The following is a 15576-nucleotide window of genomic DNA, read 5'->3' as shown; positions in this document are numbered from 1 at the left end:
ACCCAATGAACCAGCCATAAAGAAAAAGATCAATAGCTTTGATTACACTAAAATTAAACATCTCTTACACAAAATACGCTACAAAAAAGTTAAAGGCAGGCTAAAGATTGTCAAATGATGCATGTGATTCATAGAAATAGAATCAACAAGAGATTAGTATTCAAAATTAACAAAGAACTCCTCTGAGTTAATCTTTTAAAAGACATATAAACCCAATAGAAAAATGGGTAAAGAAACTAAAACATCCAATGAACACAGGAATAGATACTCAACTTCATCAGCAAAAAGAAAAATGCAAATCATGTTGTGTGCAATGGCACACACCTGTAATCCCAGAACTTTGGAAAGCTGAGATGGTAGGACACTTGAGGCCCAGGAGTTCAAGACCAGCCTGGGCAATACAGCTAGACCCTCATTTCTATTAAAAAAATAAAATAAAATAAAATAAAATAAAATAAAATAAAATAAAATAAAATAAAATAAAAATGCAAATTATAAAGAAATATTTCAAAGCTATCAAATTGACAAAAATCAAAGTTTTATATGTATACCAATATCAAATATTGATGAGAAGACAGACAAAAAGGTACTCTCATAAAACTTGTGGGTATATAAGTTGGTATGACCACTTTGGAGATATATAGGCATTTTCTTTGTTGTTTCTGAGAGTCCTGCTCTGTCGCCCAGGCTGGAGTGCAGTGGTGCCAACGCCTCTCACTGCAACCTTGACCTCCCAGGCTCAAGCAGTCCGCCCACTGAGCCTCCCAAATAGCTGGGACCACAGGTGTACACTATCATGCCCAGCTAATTTTTAATGTGTTTTTGTATAGATGGGGGGGTCTCACTATGTTGCCCAGGCTGGTCTCGAACTCATAGGCTCGAGTAATCCTCCTGCCTCAGCCTCCCAAGGTGCTGGGATTATAGGCCTGAGCCACCATGCCCAGCCTAATTTGGCACCGTCTAGTAAAGTTAAAGACGCACACACCCTGCCACATACATACAGTCTTTTTCAAGTAGAAAAATAAACTCCACAGAAAAGGATTCAAGTGACTGTTTCCTCAGTTCTCCCAAGGATGGTATAAAGTTAAAATCTGTGGTGTGCTAGCAAATGTTTAACAACCTGGCTAGGGGGTAGGGAAGGAAGCTTTTATTTGTAGCACTTGCTGATTTCTATGGTATAAATACCCACACCATGGCTGATTTCAAGCCTCCCAACTGAACCCATGAATTAGGAAGAGATTAGCACATTCATTCTTAGGAGTGGTTATCAATTTTCAGCTCCAGCTCAACATTTCAACCATTCCAGACTTACAGGACAAAAGTTAAGTCATTACCTTACAAAGGATCCCTTGGGAGATTGGGGCTTCATTCTCTCGAAGAATTCTGGATGAGAAGGGCTAAGTCTGGAATCTAGAGAAACTCTTGTTTTTATCCCCATGGAGACATAGGAGAAGAATCTATGTGGTAGTATCACCTGTAATAGCAAGATATTGTAAGCAACCTGAAAGATTATCAAGATGATACACCTGAAAACTATAGCGGTTAAAAAGAACTAAATGTCTTTCCAGCCCTGGCCCCAGCCCCTACAGCTGCCGGGATGTTAATGCCTAATAATAACTGGATTGCCATTTATGAACTCCTTTTTAAGGAAGGAGTCATGGTGGCCAAGAAGGATGTCCACATGCCTAAGCACCTGGAGCTTGCAGACAAGAATGTGCCCAACCTTCATGTCATCCAGGCCATGCAGTCTCTCAAGTCCTGAGGCTATGTGAAGGAACAGTTGGCCTGGAGACATTTCTACTGGTACCTTACCAATGAGGGTATCCAGTATCTCTGTGATTACCTTCATCTACCCCCGGAGATTGTGCCTGCCACCCTACGCCACAGCAGTCCAGAGACTGGCAGGCCTCGGCCTAAAGGTCTGGGGGGTGAGCGACCTGCAAGACTCACAAGAGGCGAAGCCCACAGAGATACCTACAGACAGAGTGCTGTACCCCCTGGTGCGGACAAGAAAGCCAAGGCTGGGTGGGGCTGGGTCAGCAACTGAATTCCAGTTTAGAGGTGGATTTGGTCGTGGACATGGTCAGCTACCTCACTAAAATTGGAGAGGATTATTTTGCATTGCATAAACTTATAGCCAAAAAAAAAAAAAAAACCCTTAAAAAAAAAAGAACTAAAGGTACTACATATCAACAAAGTGTTGATCTCAAAATATACAAAATATACAATTATATCTCAAGAACAAATATTGAATAAAATAAAGCAAGTTATATATACAATACCATTTATATAAAATCTTTTTAAACATGCAAAACATTGCATATATAGATACATATATGTATGCAATTAAAGAAAACAGATTAAAAAATTCGAGAAAATAGTTACCTCTGGTAACAGGAGGAGGGTAATGGAATCAGGGAGAGACAGACAGGTGATTTTTTTTTAAAGTAGACAATCAAAAGCAAATAAATATATTGTAATTGTTTCATTGTTTCAGAATATAATGTTAAAGAAATACATTTTCTTTTCTTTCTTCCTTATGATTCCCATGAAGTAGAACTGTGCAAGATTTTTTTCCCCTACAACTTCTGGTACCTGTTAATAAATACTGGACAATATTTGTATTGCAAACATTCATTTATTCCCCATATTTCAGTAATAAACAATTTACTCCTCTCATTCTTTCTGATATATTATCCTTCTTGCTCTCTCTTAATATTAGACTGCAAAAGCCAATGAAAATGCTAAATCAACCTAAAGTTCTTCAACAGGAAACCCAGTTGATAGCCCAAGTATAAAGGAATAAGTGGTTTAAAGCCTGTTTTGGGTATATTTCTTACCTGCAAGGCAAACTTCTATTATGCTAACAAGGATAAATCTTTCTCACAAAATATGGAAGACTTCTTGCTACTTCCTTAAAATGACAAAGAACTCAGCACTAAAAGTGAAATCTTATTATTTTTTTTAAGCAAGAAATAGAAACACAGTTTCCACATCAAACATCTTTCACTAGGTGTTCAGGTGACCACCAAGTGCTACGCCAAACACATTGCGTGTCTTTTTTACTATGACTCTACTTATTGTGGATTCTGACCTTTGGAACACAATGTTTCAGTGCATGTGTAGTGTGACTTTTTTTCAGAGAGACTGTCTTGAAATAAGTCTAGGTTTTAAGCACACACTTTTCTGCAAGCTAGCAGGCATTCTGAAGCTAGGTGGTTCTAAATAAAGAACTCTAGTCAACAACAGGAAATAACTCCCACAGAAAAAAGGGGCAGAATACAAACTCTCACCAACTCTTGTACACAGCTCACAACGGTCTTTTGTTCCATGCACATTAAGCCTGAAATCTTTACTTTTCAGAGGATGTTGGAGCCTTTGCAGAGCAATTAAACGTTTCTTTTCCTTTTGCTAGTGTCCTTGCCTTCTTTCCTCTGAGGAAGTTAACCTTACAACTAACTGCTTACTATGAGATAGCACATCAGACAACGGAACAGTTTGTATTTTAACATTTTTTTCTTAATGGAACTTCTCAAGAAAAAACAAGTTTTGGTTTAAAAACTCACTTTTCCATGTAATATATGTGACACTATGTAGACACACACATATATGTACCAAAGGAGTAGGTTCGCGTGCAGCATATGTTTCTAAATCTATCAAAAAGGATGCATCACATTAACCCATAAATCTAGATTGTGGGTTATCAACACTCTACCAGTGATCAGCAAATCAATGCAACTAGAAGGCAAATGTATATTCTCTTCAAAGGTTCCCGTCTTGACTCTTCAGAAAAAGAGGAAGAACCATCTAGATCCCAAGCCAACCAAACAGACATGTGGATGGTAGTATTCAAAGTCAAAGTGACAGCTATTAGAACAGACTGGTAGCATTCAACTACAACGCAGCACAGGTGCTCCTGACAAGGGAATGAGACTTAGAAAAAAAGCTTAAATGTGACTGAAGATTGGTATTTTTCCCTCTCTTGTACATTCAGTCTTGCCCTCACTACTGGCTCCTTCTTGCAATCAACAAATTACATATTCAGTACATTCTATCTTCATTTTTAAAACAGGAATCAATCCTCTCCATGTTTAATGCTGCAGGAATGCTGCTGGTCGTTACTTCTGTCTATCCACAGCTTTATTCGTCCTCCTGCTTCCTCTCTCTACTGCAGGACAACTCTACTGACTACCCCACAAACAGGCAACAGTGACCCCTAAATGCCATGGCCAATGGACACTTCTCAATTCCTCATACTACTTAGCCTCTCTGAAGCATCTGACATCACTGACCACCTCAAACGGTTTCCTTCAAGTTGAACTGTAGTCTCCTGGTCCTTATCTCCTTGGCCACTTAATAGTTTCCTTTGTTGGCTCCTCTTCCTCTGCCCTCCCTATAAACCTGTAGTTTTAAACTTAAACAAACAAACAAACAAACAAACAAAAAACAAAACTTCTGGCTGCAGTTTGGAGCCAGAGAGGGATTAAGTACTGTTCTGGGGGCTGGGGATGGAGATGGCCATGGTTCATTTCAGGGTTGGGAGTGGATATGGGAATGGTTGATTAAAATACTAGAATCATAGAAATTTACAAACAAAATACTAGAATCATAGAAATTTACGAACGTGTTTTGAAAAACTATTTCCCACTTAATAATCCAAGTTACATAGTTAACTATGTAAATATTAGTATTCCCTATGGTTTTGTCTTGCCCCTTTTCTCTTCTCATCCTAGAAACTCTCCCTAGGCAATCTCACCCATTCTCAGGGCACCTATATGCTAATGACTCACAAATCATTAACTACATTCCAGACCTTTCTCTCTGAGCTCCAGATGTGACCTTTTTATATAGGAAGACCATGCAACCCAGTTTATAAGGGTCATTCCTGGTTTATGCTCGTTATCCTGGCATAATTATTAATAGCATCCTGTGTCAATTTCAAAAAGGTCCTGGTTTAAATGATAAAAGCATATAATTAACCTATTCATGCCCCATTGGCTATCAGACATCTCCACTGAGTATCATAAAGGCATCTCCAACTCACAGCACATCTAAAGTTGTCCTGATCATATTCTCCTTAAATTGCCCCCTACATTCCAAATGCCTAAATATAGTTAAGGCACAACATCCACCTGGAGTCTTCATTGGAAATCTCAGATTCAAAGCATCTTCCGTTTCTCTTATACTCACATTCATCAAGACACAATCTTCTCTCTTAAATATTTTCCATATATGTCCCATTTATCTCACCACTCCCCTAGTCAATACCCTAGTTATCTTTCACTTTGATTGTGGCAACAATCTGTCTCCTAATTTCCAGTCTCGAATATTCTCCTTGAATCCATCCACATGACTTCCTGTATGACAGGTAAGATGGTAGGTCCGAGAAATACAAAATGAACAAGAGATGCCCCCACCCAGTTCAGGGGGAAGATTAACTCATCATTGTGATGCAATGCGTTATGTGGTGTAAGAGACATGCACAGGATGACAATGGACATACACAATGGACATACACAGAGCCTGGCCAGTGTGGAATAAGGCCAGGAAGTGGATTTTAGGATAAACAGGAATTAGTCAAGGTCATTACTCAAGGTCATTAAAGGCAGATGGAACAGGTTTGAAAGATAAAACCATATAATTAACCTACAAAGCTGAAGTATAAATTTTAGGCAGGGAGTGGCAATACATAACACTAGAGAGTTTGATGAGCAAAGATAGGGAGGTGAGAAATAGCATGAGATGTGGGTACAGAGCTCAAGTATAAATTTCAGGTAGGGAGTAGCAATATATAACACTAGAGAGTTTGGCTGGGGCCGGTCTAGGAAGGTCTTGGAGGCAATACTGAGTTTGGCCTTTATATTCTGTCATTAAAAGATCTTCCATGGGTGAATGGCATGATGGGATTTTCATTTCAGGAAGTTAACTCCCCATTTATTCTTGAGATTTACTGAGTGATTCTAAACTTTACTTAGAAAAACCAACAAATAAGGAAAAAACAAAATTTGAAAGAAGATGTTAAAACATATTTAAAAACAATAATTAAGGGTTAGATTCTGGCAAAAGAAAAATATAAATGAATCCGAACTGGAACACTTGAAACAGACTTTAGTAAAAAGAGTTAGTATACACTAAAGACACATTCTTGTTAGTGAGGTAAGGAAGGCATGTGTAATGAATGGTTTATTATTTAGGGAGGAAAAATGAACATTAGATCCTTGCATCATACAATATGATAAAACAACAGAGATTAAAAAATAACATTAAAAAACATAAACATAAGAGAACTAAAAGAAATTACCAATGAATAATTGATCTTAGAGGTAGATAAGACCCTTCCAAACATAAAGCAAAAGAGCCATAAAGATAAAACTGACTACATTAAGGAAAACTACATAACAAAAAACACCATAAGCAATTTTTTTTTAATGACAAACCAGGAAAAGTAACTGCAACACAGATAACAAAGACTTAGTAACTTTAAACCTAAAGAGGTCTTATGAATCAATTAGAAAACCACCAATACTAAATTTAAAAACACTAAAACAAAATTTTATAAATGAGCAAAGGACACAAACTCACCACTACCAAGGGGAAAAATGCATGAAAAAGCAATACAAATTTAAAACAACTGTAATTTTCACATACTAAGGTGGCTAAAGTTGTTTTAAAGCTGATAACAATGTGAGGGTACAGTGGACAGGTTGTCTTACGGTTACTGATGTGAGTATAAACTGATTCAACCTTGGGAAAGACAGAGTTTTGGTGATGTGTATCAAGAACCTTTTGCTGGGTGCAGCGGCTCAGACCTGTAATCCTAGCACTTTGGGAGGCTAAGGGGGGCAGATCTCGAGGTCAGGAGTTTGAGACCAGCCTCGCTAACCTAGTGAAATCTCATCTCTATTAAAAATACAAAAATTAGCTGGGCACAGTGGTGGAAGCCTACTCAGGAGGCTGAGGCAGGAAAATCACTTGAACCCCGGAGGTGGAGGTTGCAATGAGCCGAGATCGCACCGCTGCACTCAAAAAAAAAAAAAAAAAAAAAAATTACTGAATGCTAAGTATGTCCTAGTGTTTTTTGTTTTTGTTTTTGTTTCTTGTCACCCAGGCTGGAGTGCAATGGCACGATCTTGGCTCACTCCACCTCCCAGGTTAAATCAACCTCAACCTCCCGAGTAGCTGGGATTACAGGTGCATGCCATCAAGTGCAGAAAATTTTTGTATTTTTAGTAGAGATGGAATTTCACCATGTTGGCCAGGCTGTTCTCAAACTCCTGACCCCAGGTGATCCATCCACCTTGACCTCCCAAAGTGCTGGGATTACAGGCGTGAGCCACTGTGGCCAGCCTAACTATGTTCTAGTTTTAGGAGCTGGAATATGGCTGCAAACAAAACACAAAATCCCTGTTTTCACAGATCTTATGTTCAGGATGGTGGGAGAAAGTGGAATAAATTCACAAATTATATGGTATATTAAAGATTAAGTGCTATGGGAGAAATAAAGAGGAAAATAAGATGAGGAATGTGTATTTGGGAGTATGTGTGTGGGGCAGGGCTGCAATTTTAAAGAGGTGGTTGAATGTACCTTGATAAGAAAATGACATTTGGGTATAGACCAGAGGGAGATGAGGAACACAAGTCAGTTATCTGGCAGAAAAGCTTTCATGGCAGCAAAGGGAACAGCACGAGTAAGCACAATGTGAGTGTGGAGCATGCCTGTGGCCTTGAGGATGTTCACGTGGAAGAGAGGAATCAGTAAAGGGGAGTGTGGAAGGAGAGGAGGTATGGGAATGTGAGAAAGGCAGGTTGTAGAGGGCTGTATAAGCCAATGCAATGATGGTGGCTTTCACCCTGAATCAGATGGGAAGTAAGTATTGCACTACCCTAAACCCCTACTGATTATTCTCAATCCAATGTCCCATGGTCCTATGAAAACAAGTCAGGTCACTCTCCTCTCAAAACTCTCCAATGATGGTGATGGGGTCATAATGATTGGTGATTTGTTTAGTGTTGCTTTGAGTCTGTAATCTCTTCAAGTGTGCCAACAATTCTAATATTTGAAAATGTGCTCCCAACACTAACCAATGGAGAACCCCTGGGTTGGTGTCATGGTTAGGAGCTTGAGCTTTAGAGTTAAGGTAGATCTGTCACTATGAGCTTTCCACTTATGGACCTTGGGTACATTTCTTAATCTCTAATTCTCACTGTAAAATAGGGAAATAGGCCGGGCACAGGGCTCACATCTGTAATCCCAGCACTATGGGAGGCTGAGGTGGGTGGATCATGAGGTCAGGAGTTTGAAACCAGCCTTGTCAACATGGTGAAACCCCGTCTCTACTAAAAATACAAAAAATTAGCCAGGCGTGGTGACAGGTGCCTGTAATCCCAGCTACTCAGGAGGCTGAGGCAGGAGCATCGCTTGAACCCAGGAGGTGGAGGTTGCAGTGAGCTGAGATTGCACCACTGCACTCCAGCCTGAGCAGCAAAGCAAGACTCTGTCTCAAAATAAATACATTAAATAAATACATTAAATAAATAAAGGGAAATTATCCAACCCACGGAGTTATAAAGATAAATAAATTATTGCTTTTTTTTTCCAAAATGACAGGAGCCATTTTATTATTTTAATTTTTCATAGAGACAAGTGTCACTTTGTTGCCTAGACTGGTCTCAAACTCCTGGTTTTAAGCAATCTTCCTGCCTTGGACTCCCAAAGTGCTAGGATTACAGGAGTGAGCCACCAGCCTGAGATAATTTTAAAAGGTCCAAGGACCTGACACTAAACACCCATGTTGGAGGAAGAAGACAATAAGATGAAAGGTAAGTGTTGCTGGAGGGGTGCATGCGTTTCCCAGGAGGAGAAGGGAGACAGAATAATGTTCTGAGATATCATGCGAGGTTTCTTGCTGTCTAACCTTCTATGCAGTTGGAGGTGGCCAGGTGCTGCAGTTCTGGCTAGTCAGGTGTAAGGGGAAGTCTGCTGGAAGTTCTGGGAAGGAATCTTCTTTCTGGTAGCCATCTGTGACCGTGATGTAACAAGAATAAGGGTAAGGCTAGGCACAGTGGCTCATGCCCGTAATCCCAGCACTTTGGGAGGCCAAGGGCAGGAGGATCACTTGAGCCCAGGAGTTCAAGACCAATCTGGACAATATAGCGAGACCTCATCTCTACTCAAAATAACTTTTAAAAATTCGCCAGTGTGGTGGTGTGCACCTATAGTCCCAGCTACTTGGGAGGTTGAGGCAGAAAGATCCCTTGAGCCCAGGAGGTTGAGGCTGCAGTGAGCTGTCATTACACCACTGCCCTCCAACCTGGATGCCAGACAAAACAAAACAAACAAAACTCAAAACAAACAAACAAAAAAAGAGGATAAGGTAAAAGCCCAACACACTGAGGGGAGTAGAGCAGAGGTCCCGGTGGGGCCTGGGTCCTTGACATCTCCACCCCCACCCACGCCATGCTGGGATGACCAACCTCTAGACATCTGAGAGAAACAGTAATGGCCCTGTGGTTATTTTGCAACTCTGCAGATGCCGGCCAAAGGGCCAAAAACCACAGGCCACTAAATCACCTAAGGACTAGTTTAAATACAGCTCCCCAAACCACACCACTCTAGTAAAACTTTATCTCTGTGGGAGGGGCTTAAGAATCTGCATTTGATACTTCCTAGCTGTACTGGTTTCCTATTGTTGCTCTAACAAATTATCATAACCTTAGTGGGTTAAAATGATCTCATATAGTTCTGGAGGTCAGAAGACTAAAATCAAGGTTTTGAGAGGGCTGGCATTCTTCCAGAGGCTTCAGGGGAGGCCCTCTTTCATGTCTTTTCTAGCTTCTAGGGGCTGCCCTGCATTCATTCCTTGGCTCATACCCCTTCCTGCTTCTTTAGAGCACATCATTCCAACCCTCGCTTCCATTATCCCATCTCCTTCTTCTGCATTTGACGTTCCTACCCGACTCTTATAAGGACCCCTGTAATTACACAGAGCCCAGCCAGATAATCCAGGATAATCTCCCCATCTTAAGAACGCTAATTACATTTGCAAAGTCTCTTTTGCCATGTAAGGTAATACAGGGAGCCTTACTCTGACCACCACACCAGCTGATTATGGAACCACTGAAAATCAGATTTAAGCCACTGCTGGTTGGCTTTTCTGTAATCTGCAGGTGAAAACATCTTAATAAACCACTTACTGGTGATAAAAATTTTAATTTAGCAGTTCTCAGTGGGAGCAGAGGTGGGGGATGAGGGGACACAGGAAAAGATCTTTGAAAGCTATGCACATTAGAATCATTTGGAATCTCTTTTCAAAATATACGTACCTGGGTCCTGCCCCAGACCCATGGAACTGGGATACTCTGGTATATATAGGTGAACAAACTTCCCTGGGAGATTCAGCTGCAATCCCCAGCTAAGATCCACTGAATAACCTCCAACTATGCCTTAGCTTTCTTATCTGTAAAATGCCAAAATATGTCCTGCCTATCTCTCATGATTTTGAAGAGATCAAAGTAGGCAAAGTATATACAAACACTTTGTAATTATAAAGAGCTATGTAAGTATAACTGGTGATTGGCCGGGAATAGTGGCTCACGCCTATAATTCCAGCTTTAGGAGGTCAAGGCTGGTGGATGACTTAAGATCAGGAGTTCAAGACCAGCCTGGCCAACATGGTGAAACCCCGTCTCTACTAAAATGCAAAAATTAGCCGGGCATGGTGGTGCATGCCTATAATCCCAGCTACTTGGGAAGCTGAGGCAGGAGAATTGCTTGAACCTGGGAGGCAGAGATCTCAGTGAGCTGAGATCATGCTACCACACTCCAGCCTGGGTGACAGAGTGAGACTCCATCTCAGTAAATAAATAGATAGATAGATAGATAGATAAGTATAACTGGTGATTATTAGAGGAAACTGATTCAGGCTGTAAATGTTGGTGTATAAAACAATTCATCCAGAGAGACTGGTTACTTGGAACTTATAAAATAAGCAAAAATATATCTTTAAAAAAAAGATATAACAAAGCACACATACCAAACTTCATATATTAACATGTATTACCTAAGTGCCTATTTAATCATAAAGATTAAAATATATCTGGCCTTTTTCCCAAGCCACAGATTATAAATGAAAATTTAGAAATTTAGAAGGGAGAAAGAATTAAAAGAGGCAAGCACATGATAGTAGTAACAGAAAAAAAAAAGACAGTTAACAACTAGAATAGAAGGGAGGGATTATAAAAACACTGATTTGGCTGGGCGTGGTGGCTCACGCCTGTAATCTCAACACTTTAGGATGAAGAGGTGGGTAGACTGCTTAAGCCCAGGAGTTCGAGACTATCCCTGGCCCACACAGCAAGACTCCATCTCTTTTAATTAAAAGCAAAAACCAAAATTGATTCAATAATTCAAAAAATTTACCGATCTAGGACCATTTAGAGTAAGGGTAAATAGCACCATGTCCCTTACTGGCTCCACCCTAAAGAAATCTATTTTACAATGTTTTAGCAATCTAAATGATCCTGAATCATAATAAAAATGTAGCATTGCTCAATGCTGTCTATGGAAAAAAAAATAATATCAACAACAAAATTATATAAACATAGATTTTTATTCAACAAGTGTATGTAAAACAAGTTTAGGTACTTAAAGAGATAAACTTCAGGTTTCTCTAAAATTCACATGTATAACAAGTTGCTATGCTATATAAATAACAAATCTGTATAAACAAAGGCTTCATAAATCTACATATAAATTCTGCTGATGTGAAGGAAGTCTTCACAAATCATAAGAGCTCAATAAATGTGTTAAAAAAAAAAAAACCTGTGTTGTTTAGGAGACCAAAATAAGCATTATCACCTTCATGGATGAAGAATGGTAATAGATCAGTCCATCTGCTGGCTGTGAATAATTTTAAACTTGGATAATTATAGTACTTAAAAAAAAACTGTATAGCATTCACAGACTATAAAGCACATTGACATCATCATCTTATTTGTTCCCCATCCTCAAGACCCCAAGTACCAGCTACTATTCTGTTTTACACTGGAGGAACTGAGCGAGGCTCAGAGAAAACTTTCTCAAGATGCCACAACCACCAAGCAGCAAAGCCCAGACTGGAATCCATATCTTCGAATTCAAGATCCGCTTTTCATTTTTGAATTTATATGATTATAAATATCACTTTACTTAACTGTCTAAAGAAGATTCTTTGCCAAAGCACATTTCTAAAAACAAACTCAGATGGACACAAACTTACGGTGAACTATCTATCTGTCTATCTATCCATCCATCCATCCATCCATCCATCATCTATCATCAATCAAGCAGCATGAACCAGAAAAATTTTAATATATCTTTTAGAAATACATTCTATTTTTTCCTTTTAATACACCCACATACTGCCTAAGTTACTATAAACAGCTTTAGCTTAGAGTGAAACTTTGTGACTGAATCTTAAACACTGAAATAGAAAATGCTAAGATGGTCTTAGCTAGTAAACAAAAGCATTAGCTCTAAAAACAAAAAGCGCAAAATGTACTGATTTCACAAGCATTCGGTTTCTATATGAAAAACTGCAGGTATTCCAATGGCGTGTTTTATTTGTGTTTCTAGAGTACTACTATGTTTCCATGCTAATTCAACCCACATATGTTGATGACACATGCAGATCCTAAAATGCCATGATTCATCTGAGGCTGCCACAGTCATGCAGCTTAGGGATGTACCTGTCAGATGTGAGGCTGCATGCATTCACACTTACTGCCCCTGTCACACACTGCAAATAACTCCAGCAAAGCACAGTCATCGACCTCTGACTCACCCTCCCACCTGAGGGAGAGCCTGTGTGATGAGACTGAAGTAAAGGCACCCTTCAGCAGAAATCATCCTTTCTACACTAACAGTTTTAAAAAAAAGTTTTCATTATGAGTTTGGCCACTTTTGTACATTATCTGTTAGTTCTTTTGCAGAGAAACTGGAGAAGCAAAACAAAGGGTATTTTGACACTAACATGTAACTTAGCAAACTATGGGCAACATTTTCTGACATGCCTGAAAACACTGACTGTGGAGTCAAACAGCCCTGGGATAGACAGGGTTTCAAATTCTATCCCTTTGAAACCCTGTCTATCCCAGGGCTGTTTGACTCCACAGTCAGTGTTTTCAGCATTTGTTGGATGGTTGACTTTCAGCAACTGCTTAAGCCTCAATTTCCTCATTGGTAAAAGGGGGTAGACCCAGAACCTGCAGTGTGGTGTTACTGAGAATTAAATGAGATAAAGTATGTAGAAAAGTTAGCGCAGCCTCTGAAAAATGATAAACAACAGTAGCTATTATTAATAATTATTTAATCACATAATGCTCATCAAATTCAATACTGTGCTGGTGGTCACTGGCACTGGATGGAGAGCTCCCTGGTCATCCCCAGCAGGCCTCATCAGTGCTGCCAACTGGGACGAATCTTACAGAGGCTTTGTGATGCGCATTGTACACGAGAGATCAGATGAAACTCCAATCATTTAAGGCATTAAGTCAGACTGGAGTACAGGAAAAATAATTTTCTTGAATGAATCTCATCATCTGACTAGTGTTCAAAATGTACCTCTGTCACTGCAATTCAATATAAAACCAATACCCCTGTTTTTCTTCATCTAAACATTTAATGAATGTCCATTGTGCCAGGCTGTAGGCTAAGCTTAAGAAAAGATTCTCTCACAAATTACTAAGAGTGTTAAACCTCTGGATTGTTAATTATCTGTGATTCCCTCCTCTTGTCCCTTTGTTTTAATTATATTCTGATGGGAAAACATAATAAAGACTAGGAAAGACCAACTACTTTCTTCAATGGCTTTATAACTGAAGTAGCAGGAGCTATCAGCATGTTTCTTCTTACTTTCATTGCTATAATTGGGTTACTTTTTTTTTCTAATTGGCACTTTTTTTTTCTACATTAAAAAATGCCAGTAATGCGCTGGGTGCAGTGGCGCACACCATAATCCCAGCTACTTGGGAGGCTCACTTGGGAGCCCAAGAGTTTGAGGCCAGCCTGGGCAGCATAACAAGTTTTCATCTCAAAAAAAAAAAAAAAAAAAATGCCTGTAATATTTGGCAACTAAACTCAAATAAAGACAGAATGTGCACACAAAATGTAGACAGCTTTAAGTCTCACTTGGAGTGGATGTACCCATCTTTCTTTAGTTATTATAGCACCTATGACATTACGGTACAGCTGAACCTCAGATGTTAAATCTATCTCTGAGTTGCTCTGAAAAATACTGGCACTAATCACAGATACAAATATTTCATTTGGCACCAGGGTGATGGATTATGGGGCTTGAATTTCAGGATTTACATTTGGCTAGGAGTAAAAAAAAAAAAAAAAAAAACCAACATTGGCTTAAATAACTAAAGGTTTATTTGTCCTTACAAAATTAAAGTCTGGGGTTAGGCAGCTCAGGACTGAAAAGACATCTCAAAGATAGCTATTCCATCATCCTCACTGTCCTCAGGGTCACAAAAAGGCTACTCCCCACCAGGCATTTCATCCATGTTCCAGGTAAGGACAAAGCCAAAAGCATTGTCCATGTGAGGCTTTGTCTTTTTATTTAAGAAGGGATATCCTCCTTAGGGACCTCTATCTGCATCTCATAGGCCAGAACAGAGTGAGAAAATAGCCACCTCAGCTGAGGGTGCCAAGTCATCAAATATTTTAGCTTAGCATTATGCTACCTCAAATAAAATCAGAGTTTCCTTAAGACAGGATGGGGCCAGGTGTGGTTACTCAAGCCTATAATCCCAGCACTTTGGGAGGCTGAGGCAGGTGGATCATGAGGTCAGGAGTTCAAGACCAGCCTGGCCAACATACTGAAACCCCGTCTCTACTAAAAATACAAAAATTAGCCGAGTGTGGTGGCAGGTGCCTGTAATCCCTGCTACTTGGGAGGCTGAGGCAGGAGAATTGCTCAAACCTGGGAGGCAGAGGTTGCAGTGAGCCAAGATTACACCATTGCACCAGCCTGGACAACAGAGTGAAACTCCATCTCAAAACAAACAAAAACAAACCACTAAAAAAAAAAAAAGAAAAAGAAAAAAAGGAGAACTGGGGGAATAGATATAGCAATGATGTTAATAGAGTGGTAAGTAGTCTATAAGGTAAGTGGTAAGAGACTATGGCTTAAATATATAATTTTACTGTAGAAAAACAATGAATTAAAATGTCAAATGATTAGCAATTGAAATGGCTTTGGATTGGTTGGTAATTAACAGTAATAACCACAATGGCATCTTGGACTTCTACATATAGTGCTTTTCTCCAAGGATCTCCATATGCTCTTTTACCCCTCCCAGCCACCCTGTGAGGAAGACAGGGCTCAGGCTCTCACTGAGCAGGGAGGTAACTTTCTGGACTTTGGACTTGGAACCCAATGCTCTTTTCACCACCTTTTCCCTTTTCACTGTCTTTTCACAACATCTCTTGAAGATAAAGGACCATATATACCTGATAGAAATGGAAGTAAAATGGATCAGAGGAATTATGTAAATTTAGGGATAAAGAAAGGCTAAAAAGGGGTGGGGTGT

At 39.6% G+C, this 15576-nt stretch overlaps 1 protein-coding gene and 1 pseudogene across 6 annotated transcripts in view; one reads left to right on the top strand and one right to left on the bottom strand.

Annotated features, from left to right (window-relative positions):
• SERTAD2 (SERTA domain containing 2) overlaps window positions 1-15576 on the bottom strand; it is a 128793-nt gene that overhangs the window by 32261 nt on the left and 80956 nt on the right. Inside the window, exons 1-2 of one of the 6 annotated variants that reach the window (XM_078349182.1) lie at window positions 3294-5402; window positions 1335-1474 (exon numbers count right to left, since the gene is read on the bottom strand). The exons of 3 other annotated variants lie outside the window; for them this stretch is intronic. In XM_078349182.1, coding sequence (XP_078205308.1) covers window positions 1335-1474; window positions 3294-3338 — 185 coding nt within the window. In that variant the 5' untranslated portion in view covers window positions 3339-5402. Of the gene's footprint in view, window positions 1-1334; window positions 1475-3293; window positions 5403-15576 lie in introns of those variants that run through there. 2 more of the 6 variants (XM_035272414.3, XM_078349181.1) reach the window with 2 other exon arrangements.
• On the top strand, window positions 1479-2592 carry LOC108588226 (small ribosomal subunit protein eS10 pseudogene; annotated as a pseudogene).

Source organism: Callithrix jacchus, chromosome 14, assembly GCF_049354715.1.
Source record: "Callithrix jacchus isolate 240 chromosome 14, calJac240_pri, whole genome shotgun sequence".
Lineage (NCBI taxonomy): Eukaryota > Metazoa > Chordata > Mammalia > Primates > Cebidae > Callithrix > Callithrix jacchus.
The sequence above is the reverse complement of the archived record's forward strand: the minus strand, read 5'-3'. Positions and strand labels throughout refer to the sequence as shown.